The following is a 26412-nucleotide window of genomic DNA, read 5'->3' as shown; positions in this document are numbered from 1 at the left end:
AGTATGAAGGAAGCACCACGACCAATGTTGGGGCTGAGTACACAACACGGTGTTCATTACATCATATTGTCTGCTTTTGTGTGTATTTGAAATTTTCTATAATTTAAAGGTAAAAAAATGACAGACACTTATTAGATCACATAGGTTAGTTCACTTCAGTAACCTTAATGTCAGCAACAATGCTAACTTTTTTTTTAATATATATATATATTTATTTATTTATTGGCTGTGTTCGGTCTTTGTTGCTGCACACGGGCTTTCTCTAGTTGCAGCAAGTGGGGGCTACTCTTCGTTGTGGTGCGAGGGCTCCTCATTGCCGTGGCTTCTCTTGTTGTGGAACACAGGCTCTAGGTGCGTGGGCTTCAGTAGTTACAGCACATGGGCTCAACACTTGTGGCTCATGGGCTCTAAAGCGAAGGCTCAATAGTTGTGGCTCAAGGGCTTAGTTGCTCCATGGCATGTGGGATCTTCCTGGAGCAGGGATTGAACCCATGTCCCCTGCATTGGCAGGTGGATTTTCAACCATTGCACCACCTAGGAAGCCCCAATGCTAACTTTTTACAGTGGCTAAATATAAAAATCTTAACATTAATTCTAAAATTCCATGATTCCTCATGAGTCTTGCAACATAATTCAAAGTCAGTATAGGATACAAGTTAGTAGCTTAATTTCTATGATTTCAGTTCTTATGCAATTTAAATTCTTATGTAAAAAAGAAAGGCGATTTTCCCACTGTTTCACTGAAAGTAGGCCTATCAAGATTCTCCAGTCTAGGAACCCTGTTGTTCTCAGCATTCCATCTGACTAAGTAACACAGGGCATGTTCCTCCTCTGCACCTGTTTAGGCAATTAAGAACTAGCATGCTAGGTGGTGTCGGCAAACGTTTTCTGTAAAAGACCGGATAGCAAATATTTTCAGTTCTGCAATCACATGGTGCCTGCTGCAACTTCTCAACTCTGCTACTGTAATGTGAAAGCAGCCACAGACAATATGTAAACAAATGACTGTGGCTGTTTGCAATAAACCTTTATTTATAAACACAAGCGGCGGGACAGGTTTGGCTAATAGGCAGTATTTGCCGACCCCTGCGCTAGTGTTATTAGCTTCTGGCAGAGAATTAAAAAGAGAAAAGTATGGTTTAGAATATACACTGATAACAAAAACCACTGCGTTGAGAACACACTCATACGTGAGGTATGTAGTACTCACAGGAGTTTGGATCATCATGGCTCGTTGATCTCGCATTGTTCTCACAATATCTAGTGGATAAACTGGCTGATTGCATTCAATGAGACACATGGCTGTTTCCATAGTAATAAGAACACCGGTTCTTCCAATCCCAGCACTAAAAAAGACAAATACGGGGCAAGGTCTTACTGATACAATTCTGTTATACTTCTTGTGCCCTTTGTGAAGAAAATTAGAATACTGAGTCATATTACAGCAGAACAGTTTGATTTTAATGTTTTATATTAACAAAAGTAGCAAGCCAACTGGAAACTATTTTGAAAACAACAAAAAAATTTCAGGTAATACAGATTAAATGGTTTGTAACCACCCCTCCCCACTGTTAGTTACAAATACACAATTTTAAGAGTTACAATTGTTTTTAAAATCTGAACAAGGCACAGACGCTTACTGGTATAATAGTTTTAAAATGCAAAATAAGGGAATTATAATAATAAGTCATTAATGAGTGCACAAAAGACAACTATTTTACACACTCAAAAACTCAGTTTTTAAAACCAAATTTAATTTTCATTAAAAAACTTTACCATTGAGATAGTTAAGGACAACTCTGTGAAGTGCTCTGTGAATGTGGATAAAGTACCTACTGGGAACTATGGATATGAAATGTCCAAATGTGTCCTCCATTCCTGCCATTTTGCCTCTCAAATATCTGGTCTACAATCTATTTTGATGATTTGAAAGTTTGCTCTCAAAAACTGCTGAAAAATTTAAGGATAAAGAGATACTTTAATACATTCTCTGAATAAATCACTTAATAACAGAGGTGATCAGGACAAGGAGAAAATAATTTCTGGCTCCTAATCTCTGGGTCTGTAGCAGTGAGGCTGGAGCCATTGTATTTGGTCCCTGGAGGGTAGAAGGGGGTGAAAGGAAGGAGGGTCTGCTACTGCTCACCTGGAGCTCTGGAAGCGGTGCATGCTGAGGTGGTAGTGGGCAGAGCCACACCAAGGCGGTGAAATGTCACCAATGTCCTAGGAAGGGCCAAGAGGGAGCACCTCACAGGGAGGGGGACATCCAAACCTTAGGATGCAACCTAATTCCTACAGTATTGTATTTCATCAAATCTACGATACCATTAACTTTAAGACATAACTATGAAAAAGACAAACTTCTAAGAATCAGTGTGATAAGTCCTATTCTTAGCTCTTACGATAAAATTTCTGTCAATCATATGTTAAAACATATCCTTTGCCTTCTACCTTGAGAGCAAAGCTTTCAGTTCTAATTATCCGAGTGACAATCACAACGTAAGGACAACATAAAATATGTATTCCCTTTTAAAAATGGCATATCTAATCACTCAGTTATAAAAGACAGAAAATACCTGCAATGAACAACAATAGGTTCCTCCTTGCCGGCCCTCGTATTTCGCACATGGCAAACAAAATCCAGAAAGTCACTTGAATCATCAGGGACCCCATGGTCGGGCCAGGCTATATACTGGATCTGAGTGAGTTGACGACTCTCATTTTTCTACATATAAATGAAAAATTACGCACCTGACTTAGAAATAATCCTTAAAATATAAATGAACATTCATGGCATTTTAATTTTATAAGAAATGCAGAAGAAACTTTTCTCATTATTCACCCTCCCAAAGTAGTGTATAAACTCAAAAGTTCACGGAAAAGAAGACAATCCATTTTATAGAAACAGTTGTATCCATGTAAGTATCAGTCACTTGGATTATTACTCTACTTATAACTCAATTTCTACACTTGTAAAGTATTTTTAGGATGATAATCAAGTAAAGAGGCAAAAAAAGACTAAGATCCCAGAGAAATGTTTAAAAGAAAACTAAATTGTTGTTAGGTTGAGCAAAAAAGGTAAGGTAAAAAAACATTTTTTAATAAACAAAGCTGGGCTAATTCTGATACACACGAGTGAAATTATGGAAACCAGGAAAATAAAATCTCAAAATAAATGCAGATTAAAAACTGGAGATCATAAAAACAAAATCAAATCAGGAGTTAATTCTTCTTTGGGAGCCAAAAGTTGGTATAATGGAGACAGCAAGGTATTGAATTTATACATCTTGGTTCAAATGTCAACCTTGCCAGTTAACACAACATTTCAGAGCCTCATTTTCGTCAACTGAAAAATGAAATAACACCTACACCTCAAAGGGATGGTCTTATGTTAAAAGGATTCAGTGAGAGGACCTGCCAGTCACCCAATCACAGCTGTTTGGAACCATATGCTCAATACTTGGTAGCTAGAGCCACTCAGTAATATGAAATCGGTTCCTGTCATTTACATCAGATGGAGCTTCCAGAAAGTAAAGTAACATGAAAGTAAAAGGTAATTAAGAGAAAAGAATTCCCAAGGAGTCCTCAGTTTAATCTGCTAACTAATTGTTCAGATGAACCGAAGGTATCGAACACAGACTACCTTTGACTATTATTGTTAACAGAAGAACTTAACGGTACCAATAATGACAAGAATGGGTACTGTAAAATCATGTTTTGTTAAGTTTTGGGGTAGCATTTATCTGTCTATCTATCTATCCACCCATGTACATACATATTTATGGCAACAAATTAATTTTCCCAGTTATATCTGGCTCAAACTTTAGAAACTAACTTGTGTCTTAGCACAGTTCTGAGGTGTTCAGGGTTGCAAAGAAAAGCCACTATAATACATAAAGCTGCCGCGGATAATCCGCAGGTGGAGAACAATGGGATACACACATCACCTGATGTCACCATGTACAAGCTCATCCTTCATGCCTATTTAGGAAAACAAATACCTTATTGGCTTGCCTTATTACATACGACCATGAGCTGTACAGTGTACATGCCCAAACCCAAAATTCATTCTCATAGGATCTCTAGCCCATAACATTTTGAAACTTTAATTTTTTTATTTCTTGTAACTTTAGCTTTATTCAGTGCCAGATTCCATCAGTATAAATCAACACAACGTCTAGCTCCTTCCCTTTCCGGTCAGTAAGGCCCTGTCTCACTGGACTCCTGTAATTACCCTTGGGGAGGGTGTGCGGTGGGGATGGCGTGTGCGTGGGGCCAGGGGAGAGGTGGTCTCATCTCTGAAGGCTTCACCATGGATGCTGTGCTGTCTGCTCTTCTCTAGCAATCACTTCTTTCTGCCGTCAGCCCCAAGGCAGCTGGCCCAGGCTCTGGCAGCCCCCAGACAGGAAAGGCACATGCTGCCTCCTCCACACATCTCCCAGCTGGGTTACTGATCCGTTGTCTACTACTCAGTTTCCACTCTGGCTCTGATCTGGAAGCCGACTGGAGTGACCCAGGTAGCAGGAAGAAAAACTAACAATTTGAAAGCTACGGTCTGTCTGATGTCAGAGGGTCCTGCCTATGATCTTTCCTCCTTAATGCTGAGGAGACTATGAAACTGCTCTCCTCCATTCTTTTAAAAAAGGGGAATAATTTGATAGCTTTCAGTTGTTCTTTCCATTTCTACAGATGTACTCTAATACCTTACTAATATTACTTGGAGGAAGAAACCTGTAAACAACACCCCTGGTATAACTTTTATGAATAGGAAGAGTATAATATTAATAGTAATATGTACTATTTACTAGATTATATTTTCACTGATCATTCATATTTACCTACAAAAATTGGAAGCATTGTAGTAGGAGAACACATTTCATAAGATTCCAATATATCCCAATGAAGCAAATAGTTCAGTAATTTTTTATATTTCCTAATAACTAGGACTCAGACTAAATACATTTTTTTAAGTTCTTTACTGGAATATAATTGCTTTACACTGTTGTGCCAGTTTCTGCTGTACAACAAAGTGAATCAGCTGTATTTATATAGCTGTATTAATACCTCCATATCCCCTCTCTCCCGTGACTCCTTCCCACCCTCCCTATCCCAGCCCTCTAAGTCATCACCCATCATCAAGTTGATCTCCCTGTGTTATGCAGCAGCTTCCCACTAGCTATCTGTTTTACATTTGGTAGTGTGTATATGTCAAGGCTACTCGCTCACTTCATCCCAGCTTCCCCTTTGCCACCCCCCCACCCTTGTCCTCAAGTCTGTTCTCTACATCTGCATCTTTATTCTTACCCTGTTACTGGGTTCATCTGTACCACTGTTTTAGATTCCGTATATATGAGTTAGCATACGGTATTTGTTTTTCTCTTTGTGGCTTATTTCACTCTGTATGACAGACTCTAGGTCCATCCACCTCACTACAAATAACTCAATTTCATTCCTTCTTATGGCTGAGTAATATTCCATTATTTATATGTGCCACATCTTCTTTGGGCACCTTATCTTTGACAAAGGAGGTAAGAATATACAAGGGAAAAAAGACAGCCTCTTCAATAAGTGGTGCTGGGAAAACTGGACAGCTACATGTAAAAGAATGAATCAGAACACTTCCTAACACCATACACAAAAATAAACTCAAAATGGATTAAAGATGTAAATTTAAGGCCAGACACTATAAAACTCTTAGAGGAAAACACTCTATGACATACATCAAAGCAAGATCCTTTTTGACCCACCTCCTAGAATAATGGAAATAAAATAAAAATAAATACATTTTCATCTGTCAAAGCCTCTACCTTGAACATAACAGCTCTATCAACAGACCCCCTGCTTTCCTACCTCCTGATTAAACAGCGTCATCTTCCTGAAGACATACGCAGTGTTCCCTTCCTCTGAGTGGCAGGTGACTTGGTAGCATCCATAGGATGAACTTCCTGCGGGTTCTGGCCAATACTGGTGACACTTAACCTGGCAGCAATAGATTTTAGAAATGGACACAATTTAGGTTCTCCAAATTTTAAAATGTTTTAAATTTTAAGAACTTTCAAACTTACAGAAAAGTGACAAGAATAATTTAATGAACCCTCATGTACCCTTCACCTAGATCTACCAACTAGTAACATTTTTTTCTTCGTCATTTTTTCTCTTTGTAATAATAGTCTGTTTGGATATATTTTGAGACTGCAAATATCCTGTTTACAACAAGCTTCCACCCAATGTTTTACCACTCATGATTAATTCCTGCCTGAACTAATTACTACCACGACGGTGGCAAAATGGTATTACTAATTTTGATATTTCTTAGATTTAAGTTAATAATGAGAAAGAATCTTTAACTAAAATGCCAAATGCAATCCATTTGTTTTCATAATTGGAATCTTAAAAAAATTTTCATGACATATAATTCACATACCATTCAATTTACCCATTTAGCATATACTACTCAATAGTTTTTAGTATATACACAGAGCTGTGTAACCATCATGGCGATCACTTTTAGAACATTTTCATCACCCCCAAAGGAAGGCCCACACCCCTCAGTAGTCACCACGCATCCCTCTAACCCACCTTCCTCCCTCTACTCCAGACCTGGGCAACCACTAATCTACTTTCTGTCCCCATGGCCTACTTTGGACATCCCATATAACAGAATCATAAAATACATGGTCTTTGGTGACTTCCTTGTTCGCCTACCATAATGTCTTCTAGGTTCACCCATGTATTATTTTTTCATACCTTTTTATTGCCAAATAATATTCAACTGTATGAATATACCACATTTTCTCTGGTACATCTGGGTTTTTCCCACTTTGGGGCTATTAAAAATAATGCGGCCGTGAACGTTAGTGCCCCAGTTTTTATGTGGACGTGTATTTAATTCTCTCGGGCATTCCCAGGAGTGAAATTGCTGAGTTACAGTCATTCTATGTTTATGCTCTTGAAGAACCGACAGGCTGTCTCCAAGGCAGTTGCACCATTTCACAAACCCACCAGCGACACAGCAGATTCCACTGTCTCCACATCCTCACCAACACTGGTTATTTCCTGTCATCTTTATTTTAACCACCCTACTGGGTACGGAGCAGTGTTGCACTGTGGCTTTGACTCGCATTTCCCTGATGACTAATGACGCTGATGAGCATCTTTTTATGACCTTGTTGGCCATTTGAATATATTCTTTGGAGAATCATCTATTCAGATCCTTTGGCCATTTTTAAATGGGGTATTTGTCATTTTATGGTTAAACTGTATGAATTCTTTATATATTCTAGATACAAATTCCTTATCGAGTATATATCAGTCCATTTAAATAATAATGGCTAACACATCACATTTATGATAACACTTTTATTATGTTAGCCACAGTCTTAAGCACTTATTCATGATGATTTTTACCATGACACCGTAAGAAAGCATGTTTAAAGCTTACAAAAGAGACTAAATTAACGTGACTATTTTGACTATTATAAGCAATGTAATTTGAAAAAACTCCGAGCAATGCATAAGACTCAAGTTATGACTTACTCTGCCACGTTCAACCTGTGTGGTCAACATCACAACCATGGAAGAGCCTTGTTCCCAAGTCATCTGCCAGAAATCTGTACAAGTGTGTGGTAATGGCCCTTGACAAGCAATGTACTGATTTATAATTCTAGAAGAAGGAATTTCCATCTAAAATGAAAAGGAGGCAAAGACAAAATTGTTTGCATTATTACCTTTTACTAGGATCAAACATATAAAAAGCATCTACTAAATGATAACTGAATACAATTAATCTCAGTAAATTGCAAAGTCAGTAAAACAAATCTTTATCAACAATTTATTTTATTTGTGTAAGAAATTTCTTGGCAACGTGCAGTAGTTATACATATTTATCTTTCATTTAGTGGAAACAGGAATTCAAATGTTTTCCAAAGCACTCTTATGGTTTTAAGAGCAGCATTATGGAGGATCCTGTTTCAGAGGCAGAGAATTGATACAGAAATAAAAAATATTTGTCTCTACACAGAAAACAAACTATGGTTACCAAAGAGGAAAAGGTGGGGAGGGATAAATTAGGAGTTTGGGATTAACACATACATATTACTATATATAACATAGACAAACAAGGACCTATTGCATAGCAAAGGGAACCATACATCTTGTAATAAATTACAATGGAAAAGAAAAAAAAAGTCTCTAAACAGATTAGTAAATTTTGTGAGGAGAAAAAATTCTGCCACTTGTTTTAGTTTAGATTTTTCATATTATATGTGTGTATATATATATATATATAATGTAATGTTTATATTTTATGTAACATGCACATAATTATATATATATGTAACATGAAAAGACTGGAAAAACATTTAAAATTCATTATTTTCAGAAAGTAAGACTGTATTTGGGCAAGATGAACCATTATCTTATTACATTTTTAAGATTGAATTTAATAAAAGAAAAGGTGACACATGTACATGGCAATTGGAAGGATACCAAAGGGTGAGGAGAGAAAGAAGTCTCCTCATCCCAGCCTCCAGGTTACACTCAGGAGGGCAATCCTTTCTCCTAGCTCCTGTCGTATTCTTTTGGAGACAGTCTATACACGACACACAAATATACATGCAAAACTGTCTTCCTTTTTCTTCTGTAAAATATAAATGGTAGCATATAATATTGTTCTGCATCTTGTTTCTCTGCTTTCCACTTTATCTTTAAAATCATGTCAGATTAATACGTAAAATTTCATTCTTTGTAATGGCTCTACTGTATAAATGTACCGTAAATTCATAGAACATTTAAGTTGCTGCTATTCTATCTGCTCTCATAACCAAGGCTACACTGAATACTTTGTAGACCTAACATTTTTGCACACAGGAAGAAATATATTTGTATAGGCAACAGGAAGAAATGAGAATGCTGGATTGAAGTGCATGTGCATTTAAAATTTTAACATATGGCACCAAATGGCTCTCCACAGTGGTTGTCCCAATTTATACTTCCACCAAGAAGGTATGAGGAATGCTACTTCCTCAGTAAACTCCTTAATAATCCACAATCCCTTATCCACATTCTGAAACTCCCAGTGCTCTGTAGTGTAAGTTTGTCTCTCTCTCTTTTTTTTTTTTTAGTATACCTAACCTAACCTGGACTCATCTGGCAACAATATCTGACTTGAACCTGTTCATCAGTCCTACCTCATGGGACTATCCATAGTTTGTTTGCTGCTGAATATCAAGATATTGATTACAGAGTAATGTCCCATAGCCCGCTGGGGACATTACTTATTATGGTACATGCACTGAATAACCTTTCAGAAATCCCCCCAAATTCTGAATCCCAAAGCATATTTGACCCCAAGGTTTCAGATAAATGCTATAGACGTGTATATGGTATTAGCAAACTTTGATATTTGAATCTAATAGGTGAAAAATGGTAATTCCTTGCAGTTGTGATTTGTACTTTTCTTTATGTGAATTAAGTTGAGCATATTACTCATTTAAGTGTTTGTTACTGTTATTTTTCTAAGTGTTATAATAGTATAATAGCCTTGCTTAAAAAAAAAGTCCTTATCAGAGGTATATACTAAAACAGTTGATTGTCATTATTCACGGATTCTGGACTAAATCTCAAAGTTCATAGTGGTCTCTTTTATTCAAAATGACAAAGGCATAACTTTAAAAAACTTACATTTATATAATTTGCATTGATATAGTCTTCATTACCCTTTAAAATGACCCGTGTAGCATCATCTGAAAAAATATAAAAGAAAGAACGTTTTTAATAAAGTTATGCTAAAAAGATTAAACTTAACATACAGAGAAGATAGATACTTACAAGGCGAAATATCTCTGTATCTATTTTTGGAAATGTTCTGAGGTAATTTGGCACAAGACATTGTCATTCCAGGTTTTTTCCGATATAGTTGCTAAAAAAAAGAAAAAAAAAAGTACAAGTCCAAAAAGCTATCAAGAGCTTCTATTTGTTTTCCAGACTTCTTTCTATGCTATCAAGACACAGGCCTTTTCCTTGGAATACCTCATCTATACAGTGATGTACCTTAGGTTAGTAAGGTACTGAACCACATTTGCAAAGCTGAATTCTGCAAAATTTTTGACACAAATTATACATATTTTGAAAAATGGTAAAACAAGTAAAAACAATTTTGCTTACAGCAAAAGTACCTGAAGTTTTACACAGCAAATCTGCAGGAAACATTTAGCTTTCATTTAGTTTAGAGATGTTTAAAAGAAAAATTGTCATGCCCTAAATACTTTATAGTCTTATCTATAACATATACTTCAGAGCAACAAACATTAACAATAGCTAACTACACTGACAAAAATTAGAGAAGGATTAAATAGGACAGGGTACAAAAATTATTTTAACTCAGGATTTTTAAATCTATAATAGTCTATCTGCAACCTTTCATAAAACAGCTATTTAATTACAGAGAAAATGTAGTTTGATGACATACCTATAAAACCTCCCTACCTGTCTCTTTTAAACAGATATCTATTAATGAAACCACAGCTAGTATTTTGGAAGCAATTTTTTAAAACTTTGCATTTTAGAACTCATGTCAAATATTTCTCGGAATAATATTTTACTCTACAAATTATAACTAACAGTAGATTAGGCAGTTAAGAAGCCACGAAATTTGTTAGAAAATATGGGCAGACCCCTTTCACACACAGCAGTACTTACATCAAACTGTGTCAGCACAGTTCCAGTGATAAGCCCGGCAGCAAGCTGGACCATCGACTCCCGCAGGGAATGGTCATCCTGATGGATGCTATCCAGCGGGGCTTTCTCAGGAATGTACTGGAAGTCTGGCTCATTCTCTAGCTTTTCTTCCACTACATCATATACAGCTACAAAGAACAAAACCAAAACCAAAAGAGCCTCATGGAAATCTTAATGAATTGGCAAAAGGAATTTACCGGATATTATTTAATTTTGTGTCAGGAAAAATATTCATTTATTCCTAATTCATCAGATCTGAGTCTGGGGCTACTGTGCGTGGTCTGAGAGTGGCCGTGGAGTTGCAGAAGTATCTCTGGGGAAAAGAAGCATTCTTGGCCACATTGCTGAAAATGTCTGTAATGTGAAGAGACAGTAAGAAAAAGAGGAATGCCAAGAAGCAGCTCTGCCCAGATCTGTCCTTAACTTGTGGCACATGGGGCAGGAGCACCAACAGAGGCCTATATACCCCATACATCTAGACATGAAAAGTACACATAAACTGGACAGAATGCTAAACAAAATACATTCTACTGTCATTCCTTGACATACCAACCAAACAACTCAGGAGACCAGATTTCAATGGAGAATTCTAGGCCAGAATTCATGGTTGTTGGTAGCAAGTGGAGCCAGACCCTAGGCTGTGGCCCGCAGCCCACCCTCCTTCTCTTCCCATCCTCAGCTCTACTCTTTAATGTGGGGTCTATAAACACACGCTGAACATCCTGGCCCACACAGAAGCTCATTCTACACCCCTTAGGAAATTGCTTCCTCCATGCTACCCTCTTGGCCTGTATCCTGTGACCAATCCTTGGGAGGATGGACGTGGGAAAAATGGCCACACAGGCCCAGGAGGTGAGCTCAGAGTTATTTGGTCAGAGAACTGAGGGTTGAAAAATGTGGTCTAGAAGGAAGGGGAGGTCACAGGTGCTATGACCTTGGTCCTGCAAAATCCTGACCCCCATGGGGAGGGGCAAAGCTGAAGCAGAGTAGAGCCCCCTGAAGGACGGAGTCAAGCTTTTGCCCTTGTTTAAGAGGTTTTGTTCCTACTCAGATGTATATATACTTCTGAGAAGAATTGATTTCTGAAATGAAGAATATAAAGACAAAAAGATATAAACGCATTTTATCTAAGAAGAAATAAGAATTAAGGAGGAAAAGACAAGGAAAAACAAGCTCTTTTTTTTTCTGATATTTTTGGCAAACATAATTTAAAATTTTGATTATACATTATTTTTTAAAAAATGGACCTGACAGACTCACACTACAAGTGAATCCTGGTCCAGATCTTGATGATAAAACAACAATAGAAAGTTCTTTGCCAAAAAAAGTAGGCCCTAGGTGGGTTTCTCTCCTAGTTTAAAGTATAAATGGTATGATTTGGAATTGCAAAAAAAGGTCATGCCTTTTCCATTATATAGACTTTTGTTCATATTCTGCCTCTGTACTAGTCATGAATTTGTGAGCAGATAACTGAATGTTTTGGTGCCTAAATGTCTTCAGCTATAAAATGGGGATAAATTCATCTATCTCTTTGGATGGCTGCAAAGATTAAGTGAGAATATACAAAAGAGTTCATGTCTATGGAAAGCATTTAACAACTATTAGCTAATATTATTACTAAGTTCTTTAGGAGCTGTTATCAAGAGAAAACAGAAAAAAACAAATTAAGAGACAAATCTTAGTATGAAATTTAAGTTGCTTTATGTGACAGAAAATGCCTAAAAATGAATCACCTATATATGAGTTCCTTCAAAAGTCAAAATAGAATGTTCTATTGAAGTCCTTCAAATTTTCCTAGAAAGCCAACAATTCTAGACCATGAATGCAGAAAAACACAAAGTACAGGCACACCTCATTTTATTGTGTTTCTCAGATAACAACTTTTTTTGTTTTGTTTTTTGTTTTAAACAAATTGAAGGTTTAGGGCAATCCTGCATTGAGCAAGTCTCTCAGTGCCATTTTTCCAACAGCATTTGCTCACTTCACGTCTCTGTATCATACTTCTGTAATTCTCACAATATTTCAAACTTTTTCATTATTTTTATATTTGTTATAGTGCTCTATGATCAATGATCTTTGATTTACTACTGCAAAAAGATTATGACTCCCTGAAGGCTCAGATGATGGCAGCATATTTTAGCAACAAAGTATCTTAAGGTTTGCCTACAGAGAAGATAAAATGAAAATGTCTGTTTGTACCCAAGAGGCAAAATGGGTCTGTGAGGGGAAGAGGTAGAGTTCTAATCACATTTCGCCTCCCTGTGGAATGCAGTCAGCAACTGTCAATGTGGCACCAACCAATAATCACGCTTGTGACTAAAACCATGACCAAGAGTAAACTGTTCAGAACAAAACCAGAAGAACACGTCTAATGCTAGGAGACTGGTGAGTGTTGAGGGAGCTTGGAACAATGCCATTACGAACACTGGTTGAAGGACCTGAGACTGTTAAACTGGAGAAAAGGGACAGTTTCTGGTAAAATCCTTCTCAAAGCACTGATGAGGGACTGAACTTATTCTGCGTTACATTTATTCCGCGTTGCACAAAGTGAAAGAACAAGGAACAATGCGATTGAAGGAAGAGGGACTTTTAGGTCACTTAATAGTTCACGCTGTCCAAAGGAGGAACGAACTGCTTCAGGAGCCCCTGAGTGCCCCACATGGCAGGATGTTCTTGAGGTTGTCGTGGAAATTAAACTTTAGCTAGTTACAGAGTTTCTACACGTGGAACAGCAAGTATACCTGAGTATCTAGGACTCCTCGAGCACCGGGGGGCAAGGGAGGCCATCTCAGCCACAGTGGTGAGGACAGAACTTCCTGAGGCTGACATCTGAGCAGGGACCTGAGCGAAGTGAGGGTATTCATCGTACAAACACCAAGAGGAGTACTTAGGCAGAAGCACCATCAAGAAGGTCAGCACAGACAACAGCAGAGTGGGGAAAGCTCAGGGGTAAGCAAGGTGGCTGAGCATTTGCATTTTACTCCACATGTGAACGGAAGCCGCTGTGCTTTGAGCAAGAGACTGACGTGACGTGAGCTGTGTTCTCAGAAGCCCAGTTTGGCTGCTGTGTAGTTATAAATGTGGAGGAATTATAAAAATATCCAGTGCAACACAGAGTACTCACCATTAGGTCGAACCAGAAGGACAAGCTCCCCAGAATGCCTCTCGCAGCTTGCTTTGATGAGCAGGACCACCTGGTCATGGGTGTGTTCCACAATGTCCCGACCATTGATCAGTACCACTTGGTCCCCTTCGTTCAATCGAGGGACACACAGGTCAGCCTGTAATAGAAAGTAAATAAGGGTTCAGATTTGCACATGGCTTTCTGGAAGTAAGGCACAGGAATTTACTTCTATAAGCTCTGTAGCAGGACTAAAACTACATGTAGAAATCACCTTTCCATTCACTCATCTGTTAAAAAAATAAAGTAGGACTCTCGCTTTCCCATGAAGACACTTTTTTTCCTTCTTCATTAATAACTTGTCCCCTGAAGTGCTATTATATACCTAGACGTACAGAGAAGACTAATGTTCTCAAGGTGCATAGATCAAGGCAGCCCTCATTTTGCACTGTCCAGATATATACAAATTTCAGTTACCAGAGCTGAGTTAAACAACACCGGTCTCCTAACATGGTTCAAATTTCAGTTGCCGTGATAAATTAATTGTAAATAATTGCATAAAGTACAAAAATCACCACATAAATCATAAATAAGCACCATGATCAGTGACCAATTACACCCCTTCTTTCAAAGCCTACTGGTGACTCAGTGTTGTGCATCACTTATTCAGCTCACATAGAGACAGCAAAGCGGGTACTTGTGCTGTCTCTGTCTCCCAGAGATAAACCCATGTAAAAAGGGATAATCTAAAGAGCAAGCTGGCCCTGCTGTGTTAAAAGTGCAGCAAAGAAACAAAAAGGGACAGTGCTGGAAGTGAAATTCACCCTGAACATAAATGAAGCTATAGAAGAAATAGCTGACAATGGAAATATTGACACTTCTACTGTTTGAGAGACCCAGGTACACAGGAAAAAGAATTTAGAGTAGGTGAACTTATCAACATAAATGATGAAACTGGCTGTGACAAGAAGGATGAAGATGTCTAAGGAGGGATTTCCCTGGTGGCTCAGTGGTTAAGAATCCACCTGCCAATGCAGGGACATGGGTTCGAGCCCTGGTCCGGGAAGATCACACATGCCGAGGAGCAACTAAGCCTGTGCACCACAACTACTGAGCCTGCACTCTAGAGCCCTTGAGCCACAACTACTGAAGCCCACGTGCCTAGAGCCCACGCTCCACAACAAGAGAAGTCACCGCAATGAGAAGCCTGTACACCGCAACAAAGAGTAGCACCCGGCTCTCCGCAACTAGAGAAAGCCTGTGCAGCAGCAACGAAGACCCAATGCAGCCCATAAACAAACAAACAAATAAATAAATATAAAAAAATTTTAAAGGTCATGGAAACAAACATGATTTTCCCCACTGACTACTTAGTATGGTTTCAGCCTTCACAGTTATCTTTTCAGCCTTATACCACTGCACATGTAACAACTGCTTATATTTTACTGAGGAAACAAACAAGCAAATAAGGTGAAAGAGACCAACAGAAATATGGACAGCCTGCTCCAGGAACACAGTTATGAGAACATGTGGGAGTTAAGTTTACAGGATGATGGGTCAGACTCTGAAGGAAATGATGGGGCTGCACCTTACAGAAAGGGTCATGGCAAAGGCTTGAAAGATGTAAGCACGACTACACTCACTGGAAACACAAAGTCTACAAAGTCCAACAAGGTACTGTCACTAGCGGAAAAAATACTAGTCTAGGAGCCAAGTTCTTCCTCTGTTGCTTAGGAAATGTGTCATCTTAGACACCTGAAACTGAAAAATGGAAGAGATCTGTTCTAATTATATTTAAATGCAAAGAATTAAAATCTGGAAAATTCAAATTTAAGGTTTAGACTAGTCCCTCTAGTTGCTTCTTTCTCTACTTCTCCTGCACGTTACAGCACACTGGTTACTCATTATAACTGAAGGGAACTCTCTCAGCCCTTTGTCAGGTGTAATTTTTTATTTGCATTTCATTCTGATCTGAAATGAATTTTGCTGGGGCAAAAGCTATTGGCTTAAACATGACCAGATAGGAAGAAATACATGACTTTGGGAATTATTTTATCCATTTCAGAAGGTGTCCAATATAAAAAATGACACTGAAATATCTGAAACACTGTCCTTTTCTCCCAATCACCTAAAATGAGATTTCTAACTGGAAGACTGTAATGGTCACTAAATTAACAAAATAATATAAAAATGATGGTTTTCTATTTATTTAATTTGTTCTAAAGTCAGCTACTATTATTTATTTATTTATTCATTAGCTGCGTTGGGTCTTCACTGCTGTGCATGGGCTTTACTATAGTTACGGAGACGGGGCTACTCTTGGTTGTGGTGTGCAGGCTTCTCACTGCAGTGGTTTCTCTTGTTTTGGAGCACGGGCTCTAGGCATGCAGGTTTCAGTAGTTGTGGCACATGGGCTCAATAGTTGTGGCTCGCAGGCTCTAAAGCACAGGCTCAGTAGTTGTGGGGCACAGGCTTAGTTGCTCTGCGGCACCTGAGGTCTTCCTGGACCAGGGCTCGAACCCGTGTCCCCTGCATTGGCAGGCAGATTCTTAACCACTGGGCCATCAGGGAAGCCCCAAGTCAGCCACTACTTATGGAACATAGTTCTATATGGCAGAAGGGAAAAGTTACCAATATTGTTACCTGTACAGCCAAAAAAGAAAATTTAGAGTCATAAAATTCTGTTTGGAAATGAACCTGTCTATAGACTGTTCTCTAAACATCCTTGACTTAACTGAAAAACATCCACATTCATTACTTAAAAAAATCAATATTTCTTTTATGACTATTATAACTGGCATGCAAATAAAAAAAGATTTATCTTTTCTAACTATAAGAGAAATACAGGCTCAATGTCATGATTCAGACAATTAAAAAAAAGGAATATGGAAGCAAGCGATAAATACCAGTAATTCCACTACCCAGATGAAACACTGCTAACATGCTAAGCATGTTTTCAGACTTTTTAAATATATATAACTCACATTTTTAAAAAACTGGATAAAACATATATATGAAATTTTAATAGGTATTATTATTGAGTATAGGTGATTTATAATATTGTGTTAACCTCTGGCATACAGCAAAGTGATTCAGTTATACATATGTACTGAATATATTTTTTCAGATTCTTTTCCATTATAGATTATTATAAGATACTGAATAGAGCTCCCTGTGCTATTCAGTAAATGCTTATTGTTTATCTGTTTTATATATAGTGGTGTGTATCTGTGAGTCCCATATTCCTAATTTATCCCTCCCAGCCCCTCCTAACCCTTTGGTAATCTTATGTTTGTTTTCTATGTCTGTGACTCTGTTTCTGTTTTATAAATAATCTGTTTTAACTTTTAGATTCCACATATAAGTGACATCATATAATATCTGTGTTTCTCTGTCTGACTTACTTCACTCAGTTTGATCATCTCTAGGTCCATCCATGTTGTTGCAAATGGCATTATTTCATTCTTTTTTTATAGCTGAGTAATATTCCATTGTAAATATGTACTTTTTATACTATCTTATGAAAATATTTCCATACTTATATAAAGCTACATATCTTTCATTTCAATAGCTGCAAAGCAATGCATAATTTAATCAACTCAAATGATGGACATTTTCATTTTCCCTCCAATTTTTCCCCCCTCCAATTTTTAATTTTCACAAATAACACCACAATGAACTTCCCTGTGTAATCTCTGTTCCAAATGTTCCATTAGAAGTAATTCCTAAAAGGAGAATTGTCAGGTCAAAAGACATATTTAATTAAAAATCTTTTTTTTAGTTAAAATTTTGTTTTGGGGAAAGCTATACACCACCCAGTTTACAGAGCTGACTAGGTCTGTAAGATTATCATGATAAGAAACCATTTCTTGTGTTTTCCCCAATCTTCTCCTCCTTTTTTGAGGCATCTTCTTTCAACATTTCTGCTACAGCTTTTCTATTTACCTCAGTATCTCTAAGTAACATTCCAATTTCGTTTTTCGTTAGTTTTTATTTTAGACATTATCTAACTTTCTACTTGGTGAATGAGAACTTAGCAATCTTTCATCTCCTCATTTGCAGTTCCACACACACACATATTTCCCCCCATACACACTGAACAAATAATTTTGGACTATTGCCTCCAGTTTTCACATGTGTAACAGGTTCAATAGTCATTTTATACATCATATCCTTGTCTTGTCAACTCTGATCACAAGGGATTTGTCTAAAAGAGGACATCTGCTCCAAGCTGGATCTATGAAGGGTTTGCAGACTTCCCAGGAGTCTGTAATTTGGACTGAGGGGTCTAATGATTCTGGGTTGCCGAGCTTGTAATGTACAAATCGCACAGTTGCTGGTAGTCACAGCCCCGCACATGGACTGAAGAGCAGAATGGTGGTAGCTACACACCTTCTGGAGTCACAATCTTATCTGAAGTACAGTGTGTCTGTGGTGCTAATGTTATAGGACTTTGCTTGAAGCTGCTACAAGTATACTTTTCATTTAGAACGTATTTTATTTGGAGTAGCTTGAGAGATGAAGCTGATTCAGTGTACAAATTGGTTTGCACTGAAAGAGAAAAATGGAACATTCACATAAAAGAAACAGAGATGGGACTTCCCTGGTGGCGCAGTGGTTAAGAATCCACCTGCCAATGAAGAAGACACAGGTTTGAGCCCTGGTCTGGGAAGATCCCACATAGTGCGGAGCAACTAAGCCCGTGAGCCACAACTACTGAGCCTGTGTGCTGCAACTACTGAAGCCCACACACCTAGAGCCCGTGCTTCGCAACAAGAGAAGCCACTGCAATAAGAAGCCCATGCACCTCAATGAAAAGTAGCCACCGCTCACCGCAACTAGAGAAAGCTCATGTGCAACAACAAAGACCCAATGCAGTCAATAAATAAATTTAAAAAGAAAAGAAAGGAAAAGAAACAGAGATGAAAAGTAGAGTCCTTCTGATTTCTAAAGTTCTTTCTAGAAGTCTGACTGCATTCCTATCCTTGGGTTTTGTAATACACCTCTACAGCCAAATGATAAATTTGTATTTATGATTAAGCCAGGGGTATTCCAGAGTACTGTATTATTTGCAACTAACAAAGTCCTTAAAAGCCAGAACCAAAACCATAAATCATGCTATCCTTGATCAAACTTGACTGTGATCTTCAAATCAACTTCGAGGTTGCTGCAAAGCACCAAAAAACCCCGTAACTGGCCTCTTTCTCTCAGGCTGCAGGTTCCTGCCTCTCCCAGGACAGAGAGATGGTTAATGATAATGGTGCTGACTCCAAGTCCTTAAAGACTATTTAGGTAAGAAAAATGCAGTTAAATAAACAGAGGAGACAACAGAAAAGGGGATCTGGGCTTCCTAGGTGGCGCAGTGGTTAAGAATCTGCCTGCCAATGCAGGGGACACAGGTTCAGTCCCTGCTCCAGGAAGATCCCACATGCCACGGAGCAACTAAGCCCGTGTGCCCCCCCCCAAAAAAAAAAAAGGTTACAGAAAAGGGGATCTGAAAGCAATAGCTGCCATATACAGGAGCAATAAAGACGACGCACCCACAGTTTATCAGGAATTGTCCTTATGATGAGCAGAAAGTTCATGGGCACTGAAGCTGAAGGAGGGTACAGGGGTTTACCACCATGGGTACATACGGTATTTCCTCTACTGTTGCTTAGAATGCTCATAAGAAAGAGTTTAAAGTGAGTATTTTAAATAGAAAATAGACAAATAGAATGTAGGAAAACAATTCTAAATGAAAAAAGAAGCCAACAAAAAAGCAAACAAAAGCTATATTTCTGTCTACATTTTGCTGTTTAAAGGGGTTATTCTGATAGAATCTAGCTTCTTTGTAAAAACAAGGATTTTAAAAACTGCTATACATAGGGAATAAATAAAAATTAACTTCCCAGCAACTAAAGAGATTCAGCCAACAACATGTGATACTTGACAAATTAAATGATTCATTTTACTCCTTATTTATACTAATAAAAATACGCATGTATTCTTGAAGCTAGCGTTCACTGGGAAGGCTGCTGTAACTCACAGGTGTTCCTGGCGCAACTCGGGACACGATCACAGGCATCTTCTGATCACATCCTCCCTTCAAAACAGAGCAAATCGAGTATCAGTCAGTATTACCAACATATAACACCTTATTTTAAGAACTGAGTACAATACAAATTCCAAGTTACCTTTACATTGAATCCAAATCTTCCATTTTCATCGGGCTTCATTTTGATTAGGACAAGATTATCATGTGGAATACCACCATTAGGCTGTAAAAGACAAAAATAAGTAACTTGTCATTCTCTTCATTTATCGTCTATCCCTCAGATATACATGAAGCCTGCTGTGTGCACGCTGATGTTATCTAAAGTATATAAAGAATCATCATTTAAATTTCCCTCATGCCTTACCACTGCATGCTAGACTACAAGTGCCAAGAGCAACAAGGGCTTTACTAATTACCTGATTAATTATTTGCAGTGTCTCTAGAACCCGGCTCAGAGCTCTGCACGGAAGAGGTACTCATAAGTATTACCTGAGTTCATGTTACTCCCTCTGCTTTTTAAAAACACCTTTATTGAGATACAATTCACATACATACTAGACTTAACTCAAAGTGTATCATTTAGTAATTTCAACTATAGTCACAGAGTTGTACGAATATCACTACTATTTAATTTTAGAACCTTTTCCTCATCCCCCAAAGAAATTCTGTGTCCATCAGCAGTCACCCCATCCCCAAGTCCTCTTCAACCACTCACCACTCATCTACTTTCTCTCTCTATACTTACTATTCTGGACATTTCACGCATATGGAATTATACAATATATGTCATTTGTTACAGGCTTATTTCACTTAAAAGGTTGTATGCCTGCTCTTTGAGGGTAAGTATGTGGCTAATTCTTACCTACCTTCAAGACACAGGTCAGAGATGATTATTTCAGGGAAGTCTTCCCTTAACTCAACAGCTGAATTAGCTATTTTTATATACTTGTGAATTCCCTATAATCCCTTCTAATTATAGAACCTGTTCAATTCTCAGTCCTCACCTTTCTCCACTGACCAGTAGCATTTGACACAGTTGGTTACTCTCTCTGTGAGCTTCTCATCAGCCAGCAGACTAGTTTTTTTTTTCCTTTTTGTCTGCATCTTCTCAGTTTCCTCTGCTGGTTTCTTTTGTCTCCCTCATGTTTACAGTTTGGAGGACAAGGCTCCATTTCTAGAACCTCTTATTCAGGTATCTGCACACACTACACTTCCTGTCTCACGGTTTTAAATACTGCCTGCATGCCATCAACTCTCAACATTATAACTTCAGCTTCTACCTCTCCCTTCAACTTCAGAATCCAAATGGATTCCTAAAAGACACATCAACGTGTCTCAACTGAGCTCGTGATATTCCACCCCCACCTGTTCTACCTGTAGCCTTTCACATCGCAGCAAATGGCAACTTCATCTTTCCAGCTGTTCAGGGCAAAAACCTTGCTGTTATCCTTGATTCCGCTCTCCCTCTAGTACCCCACATCCAATCTCCCAGCAGATTATGTCAGCTCTACTCTAAAACTCCATCCAGGCACAGCCGTGTCTCATTCCTTCCACGGGCACCACCTTGGTCCAATCACCACTGTTTCTTAAGATCCTGCAATACCTCACAGCCAGTTTCTCTACTGCTACCCGGCCTCTGGTCTATTGTCAACATAAGAGCCAGAGTGAGACTGTTAAAACCTAAGTGACATCACGTTTGCTTCCAATCTCACTCAGCGTTGAACAAAACCTTTACAAGACCAGGCTTTTAGGACCTGGCCCTCTGTTGTCCCTTCTCCTCCTAGTCTGCTCATTCTGTTCTGTCCTCGCTGACCTCCACCCGTCTTTGCATATGCTATTCCCTCAGCTTACCCACTCTCACCCTCATACCAGGTGTGCACGTGGCTTATCACCAAACTTACCCCTGCTTCACACTACCTAAAAGTGTAACACTCCGCTCCAGAAATTCCATAGCCCTTCTCTGCTTTATTTGTCTCTCTAGCATTTATACTATCTAATACACTGTATATTTAAATTATTTACTTTATTTCCTGTTTGTCGCACCCTTACCCCAAGAATGTAAGTTTCGTGCAGGGAGAGTTTCAAATTTTTTGTTTTATTCTGTTATATTTCCAGAGCCTATAACAATGCATGGCACAGAGCAGGTACTCAGTAAGTAATTTCTGCATGAATGAAAAAGCAAACTAGACTATAGATTATTTAACAGCAGGGACCATGTCTGATTTTTCTTTGTACCCCCCACTACCTCCCCTAAGTACCTGGTGCACAGAAAGACCTCAGAAACTATGAACTGACGAATGAATGATACGTTAAGAGTCACCACACAGGTAGCACTAAAGTTGTCATTCATTTTGGGTAAGGATTTTGATCTCTTCTTGGATGTGTCTGTGGTGATGGGGCCGTAAGTGTGGGAATATAGGGTGGCTGTCTCTTGCTTTTCAACTTTAGAAAACATGGGAAGGGCTATGGGTGAAAAACAGGAGGGTGAAGAGTGCAATGGCCAGCAGAGACTTCTGGCACTGCCAACAGCTGCTGGGGACCGCCTCTCCCTGCATCTTATTTTATTCCTGGATGTCCCTTTAAGTTTCCTGAAATACACCTACATTTCTGTCTGTTCGTATACTTCTTCATGAACGCAGTGTATTCTTAAAATTTATTAACAATCTCACCTCTGGTTCATCTACTTGAAACAACAATAAAAATTCTTAAATCAGGGGATTCTAAGAATTTACCATTTTGTTTAGTACAAAGTACCAAACAACTCATGAATACATTTTGAAGAATAGAGTAATGGTATATTCCAAAGACCTGTATTCAATTTCAAAAGGTTGATGAAAATGATAAAGTCTCTGCGCTCAATTACATAATAAAATTAATGGTATTTAATGGATTACTAGCTTTTGTTCTGGAAATGTTTTGTAAGACAGAAACCAACAAATTTGTCAAAAATTAACTTATAGAGCAACAAACATTTTATGAGTGATGATGAAAGGAAATTCCGCAACTGGGCTACATGGTGGCACAATTCATGAGCAAACGTGACAAAAAAGAAAAAGTATATAACTTACAGATAAAACAGGCTATGGTACAAAAGGAATTTCATTTACAATGAAACATTTTCAAAGAAATGTGAGAATATCTGAAGAAGCTACTTACAGTAGATTTTTCAGGGGAAGATGGAACATCAAATGTTTCATTAATATGGTTTTCCAGGTCTTGTTGAGAATGTGAATAATGAATTTGGTTCCAAATATTTTTCTTTGATTGTTTGGGTGGTAAAGCTGGAGGCTGCCCATCTCCAGGAGTCTCTTGTGATCTAGATAGGAAAAAAACAAAAAAATATTTTGGAAGTTGTTTTACAGAATTATTATTTTAAAAGCTAGAGTTAAGCAACTCAGATATTTAAGATGTCTAGCAAGGAGACAAGCTTTAAAAAACCATATTTATTTGCAAGTGCCACTGTTTAATGAAATCTTCCTTAACTTTGAAGTTTAAAGTAACAAATCTAATATCCTACTTTATCAAATCTGTAAACCATTCTACATATAATAAAACATACCTTAAGGGTATCCCTATGAAGATTATTTACTAACCTATTATAAAAACCCCTTTCTAAGGTTTTCAGTGGAGTCATATGGGCAGGCAGCGAAAAATCAGAGCTGCGAGCTGAGCTGTTTCAGAGACAAAACACCTGGTACCATCTGGAGAACTCCAGGGGCTGCCCGTTTTATTTAGAAACAAAACACGATTCCCCTGAAAGTGACAAACACAGTGACAAGTAAGAGTGCTGAGCTCACCGAGGACACAACACTGGATGAGAACATATTGAAAAACCTGATTTCAGGTGAGGAGGCAAAAACCCAATTAACACCAGAGAGCACATCCTCAGGCCACAGCAGCAGAAGCTGATCTGACCAGCTAGGTCTGACGGGAAACTTCAAGGTAGACAGGTAGCTTTTAAGAATGAGCACAGTGCATGTAGTAACAGGTGAGTTTTCCACAAAGGCCAGAAGGGGGAACCAGTGGTTCAGCCTGGACCCCAGGAAGCCTGCATGCATGGACGTCATGGAGGCTAAGGGCCCAGGCAAGGGGAAAACAGTTCTCATTAAGAGCACTGACCATCACTGGGGTTATTTACCTGTGAGGTAGCAGGAGGTTCTTTGGGAAAATGAAAGAATTATTACCCCACTGCCTAAGGGCAGAGGAGAGAGTTGACAGCTGCTGTGGAAATTAGGCACAGGCTTCAGCCAGCTCCTGCTTATGTCTGTTGACTGACAATAGACACCTAAGAAACAGCTGTAAGGTCTGGAGGAAGCAGAATTGTATCAGATCAGATTACTGTTCAAAGCTAACCTCCAATCCTCCCTGGCTGACATCAGGCTCGGCCACATGATGTGCTCGGCCAATGAAATGTGAGTAGTCACTTCTGAAAGAAAGTCTGTGTTTCTCTCTTCCCTCAGCCAGACCATCTACGTCCAAAACAGGGACTGCTGTCAGCAGGGCCCTAGAATGACCACGACATAGAGCAGAGCCACAGGTGACCCAGATGCCCATGGAATGTAAGAAAGAACGAACCCTTGGTGTTGTGCATCTCTGCAAGTTGGGGGAACTGCCTACCACAGCATAATTTAGTCCAAGATAACAGACAGAGAGACTGCTGCCAGAGTGGCTCTTGGAAAAAAATTCTCTGGGAACTTATCGAGAGACTTGCTGCTAGACACCTGGCAGATATGGCAGCGATGCTAAAATCTGCTTAGTGCCAAGGGAGTCAGCCAGGATTAACAATGAATGGTCTAACTTTTCCTAAGAGAAAATATGTCCTCCTCAAATTTTATAATCTAGGATAAAATATAATCACTAAACAAGCAGGTAAACACTAATGATCACTCAGCTTTCTACACAGAAATTTTCAGGGCACAAAATGCTCTAAATTCTAATAAGTCTATAAGGACTGTATCAGAGGACTGTATACTTCCCCTTTTCAGTGAAAGCTTCTCTGAGGTCTGCCTCGATAGTCAGAGATTCCAAGTTCCAAACATGCTAGTTTTTATTCTTCTAATTTCAACTGCCAAGAACCCAAGCCTCTAAGAGCCAATACATTCAAGTGCTGCTGGTCCAGGAAAATATTCCCCCAGATTAGAATAGAGACATCTGCTTCAACGATGGCCTGCTGGAGGGGATTAGGACGCATAAAGGTGGGCGACCTTTGGCAGAGCCTCAGATGTGAAATTTCTAAAAAGCAGTTGATCAAAAGCCTCCAAGACTTTACAAAACCCAGAAGTCACTAGACTCCACTGGATCAATCAATAGGTCTCATCCCTCACTCAGGACTAAGTGTAACCACTTAGGTAAGGAGAAGAGAAGATTTTTTTCTAGTTTTGCATACAGTTGTCATACCTGGGAAACATTTGGTCTCAAAACTAAAGGTCTTTGCAAAGAGTATAAGGTTGAGATCAGGTGAATGGAGTCAGAGCCACTCTCTGTATTCTTGGTTCAGCTAACAGTTTAAATACAGCCCTAAGACAAACAACAGGGACAAACCCAAGCCTTCTGTGCAGCATGGTATCTCAGCGAGCCAAGCCTGGTGGACAGGGGCATCACGGTGGCAACACTCAGTTACAAGAGAGGGACAGCACTGACACTACGGGACATTTTGCTAGACTGGTTGAATCTGCGTTTACAGGGTTAGAGACCAGGTGTATACAGTACAAAATACTCCAGAAGTGATTTTTATTATGTACTTCTGATTAGAAATCATTGTCCTAAAACAGTGGTTGCAAATTTATGGCTTGTAAGCCAACTTTAGCCAACATACGTTTGGCCTGTTTGCTGTAAAAATGTGAGTTGACAACATTTAAAAAATTACACACAAATCTGGATTTCCAGAATGAAAAGTCTGGAAGCTCTGGAAGGAATGGACCTGCATTACAAGTTGTCAACAACTGGACAAAGCCAAGTGGTAGCTGCTGCCTTTAGATGGGCCACAGGCATTCCAGGCCACATGAATCCCACCCATTGTTACTTGCTGGACTCCAGTGCGTATCTGAATACACCCTCTCCTTTACTCATTCAAAGTCCGCAGGAAGACAGAGAAAGGAAGAGAGTCCAAACACAGAGGCTCGGGTTGGGATGCAGACAGAGGATTAGCCAAGATCTAAGAGAGGAGGACAATGTAATTTTGGATTTCAGGACAGGGGCTACCTGCCCTCTCTCATTATTTTATGTAACTTTTTTGTTAAAGCAGCTTCACAGAGAGTGCTAAACAGGCTCTCCATGGGCCAGATTACTGCAGAGGGTTATGGTTGGTCTGGGGAGCGTTCACAAACTAATTATGTGCTCTCCCAGTAATCCTGGTGACAATTTCCCCTTCCTGTGTCTCCAACTTCAATAACCAAACACTCTGTCTGTCTATCCATCCATCATCTATAAAAGTAATCAAGAATATCAACACAGACTCCTAAAATTCTTATTTTGGGCAAAAGTTATCAATTACATTTTAAAGACTAACTCAATTTAT

The 26412-nt window shown here is 38.8% G+C and overlaps 1 protein-coding gene across 2 annotated transcripts in view; it reads right to left on the bottom strand.

The window, feature by feature from the left end:
- PTPN4 (protein tyrosine phosphatase non-receptor type 4) overlaps positions 1-26412 on the bottom strand; it is a 198944-nt gene that overhangs the window by 17555 nt on the left and 154977 nt on the right. For both annotated transcript variants that reach the window (XM_057744775.1, XM_057744776.1), the window contains exons 16-26: positions 23052-23211; positions 20035-20118; positions 19887-19943; positions 13862-14018; positions 10699-10865; positions 9829-9919; positions 9682-9743; positions 7537-7683; positions 5851-5979; positions 2577-2725; positions 1211-1346 (exon numbers count right to left, since the gene is read on the bottom strand). In XM_057744775.1, coding sequence (XP_057600758.1) covers positions 1211-1346; positions 2577-2725; positions 5851-5979; positions 7537-7683; positions 9682-9743; positions 9829-9919; positions 10699-10865; positions 13862-14018; positions 19887-19943; positions 20035-20118; positions 23052-23211 — 1339 coding nt within the window. The remainder of the gene's footprint in view (positions 1-1210; positions 1347-2576; positions 2726-5850; positions 5980-7536; positions 7684-9681; positions 9744-9828; positions 9920-10698; positions 10866-13861; positions 14019-19886; positions 19944-20034; positions 20119-23051; positions 23212-26412) is intronic.

This window comes from Hippopotamus amphibius, chromosome 8 (assembly GCF_030028045.1).
Source record: "Hippopotamus amphibius kiboko isolate mHipAmp2 chromosome 8, mHipAmp2.hap2, whole genome shotgun sequence".
NCBI classification, from domain to species: Eukaryota; Metazoa; Chordata; class Mammalia; order Artiodactyla; family Hippopotamidae; genus Hippopotamus; species Hippopotamus amphibius.
This window is presented reverse-complemented; position numbering and strand designations above follow the sequence as displayed.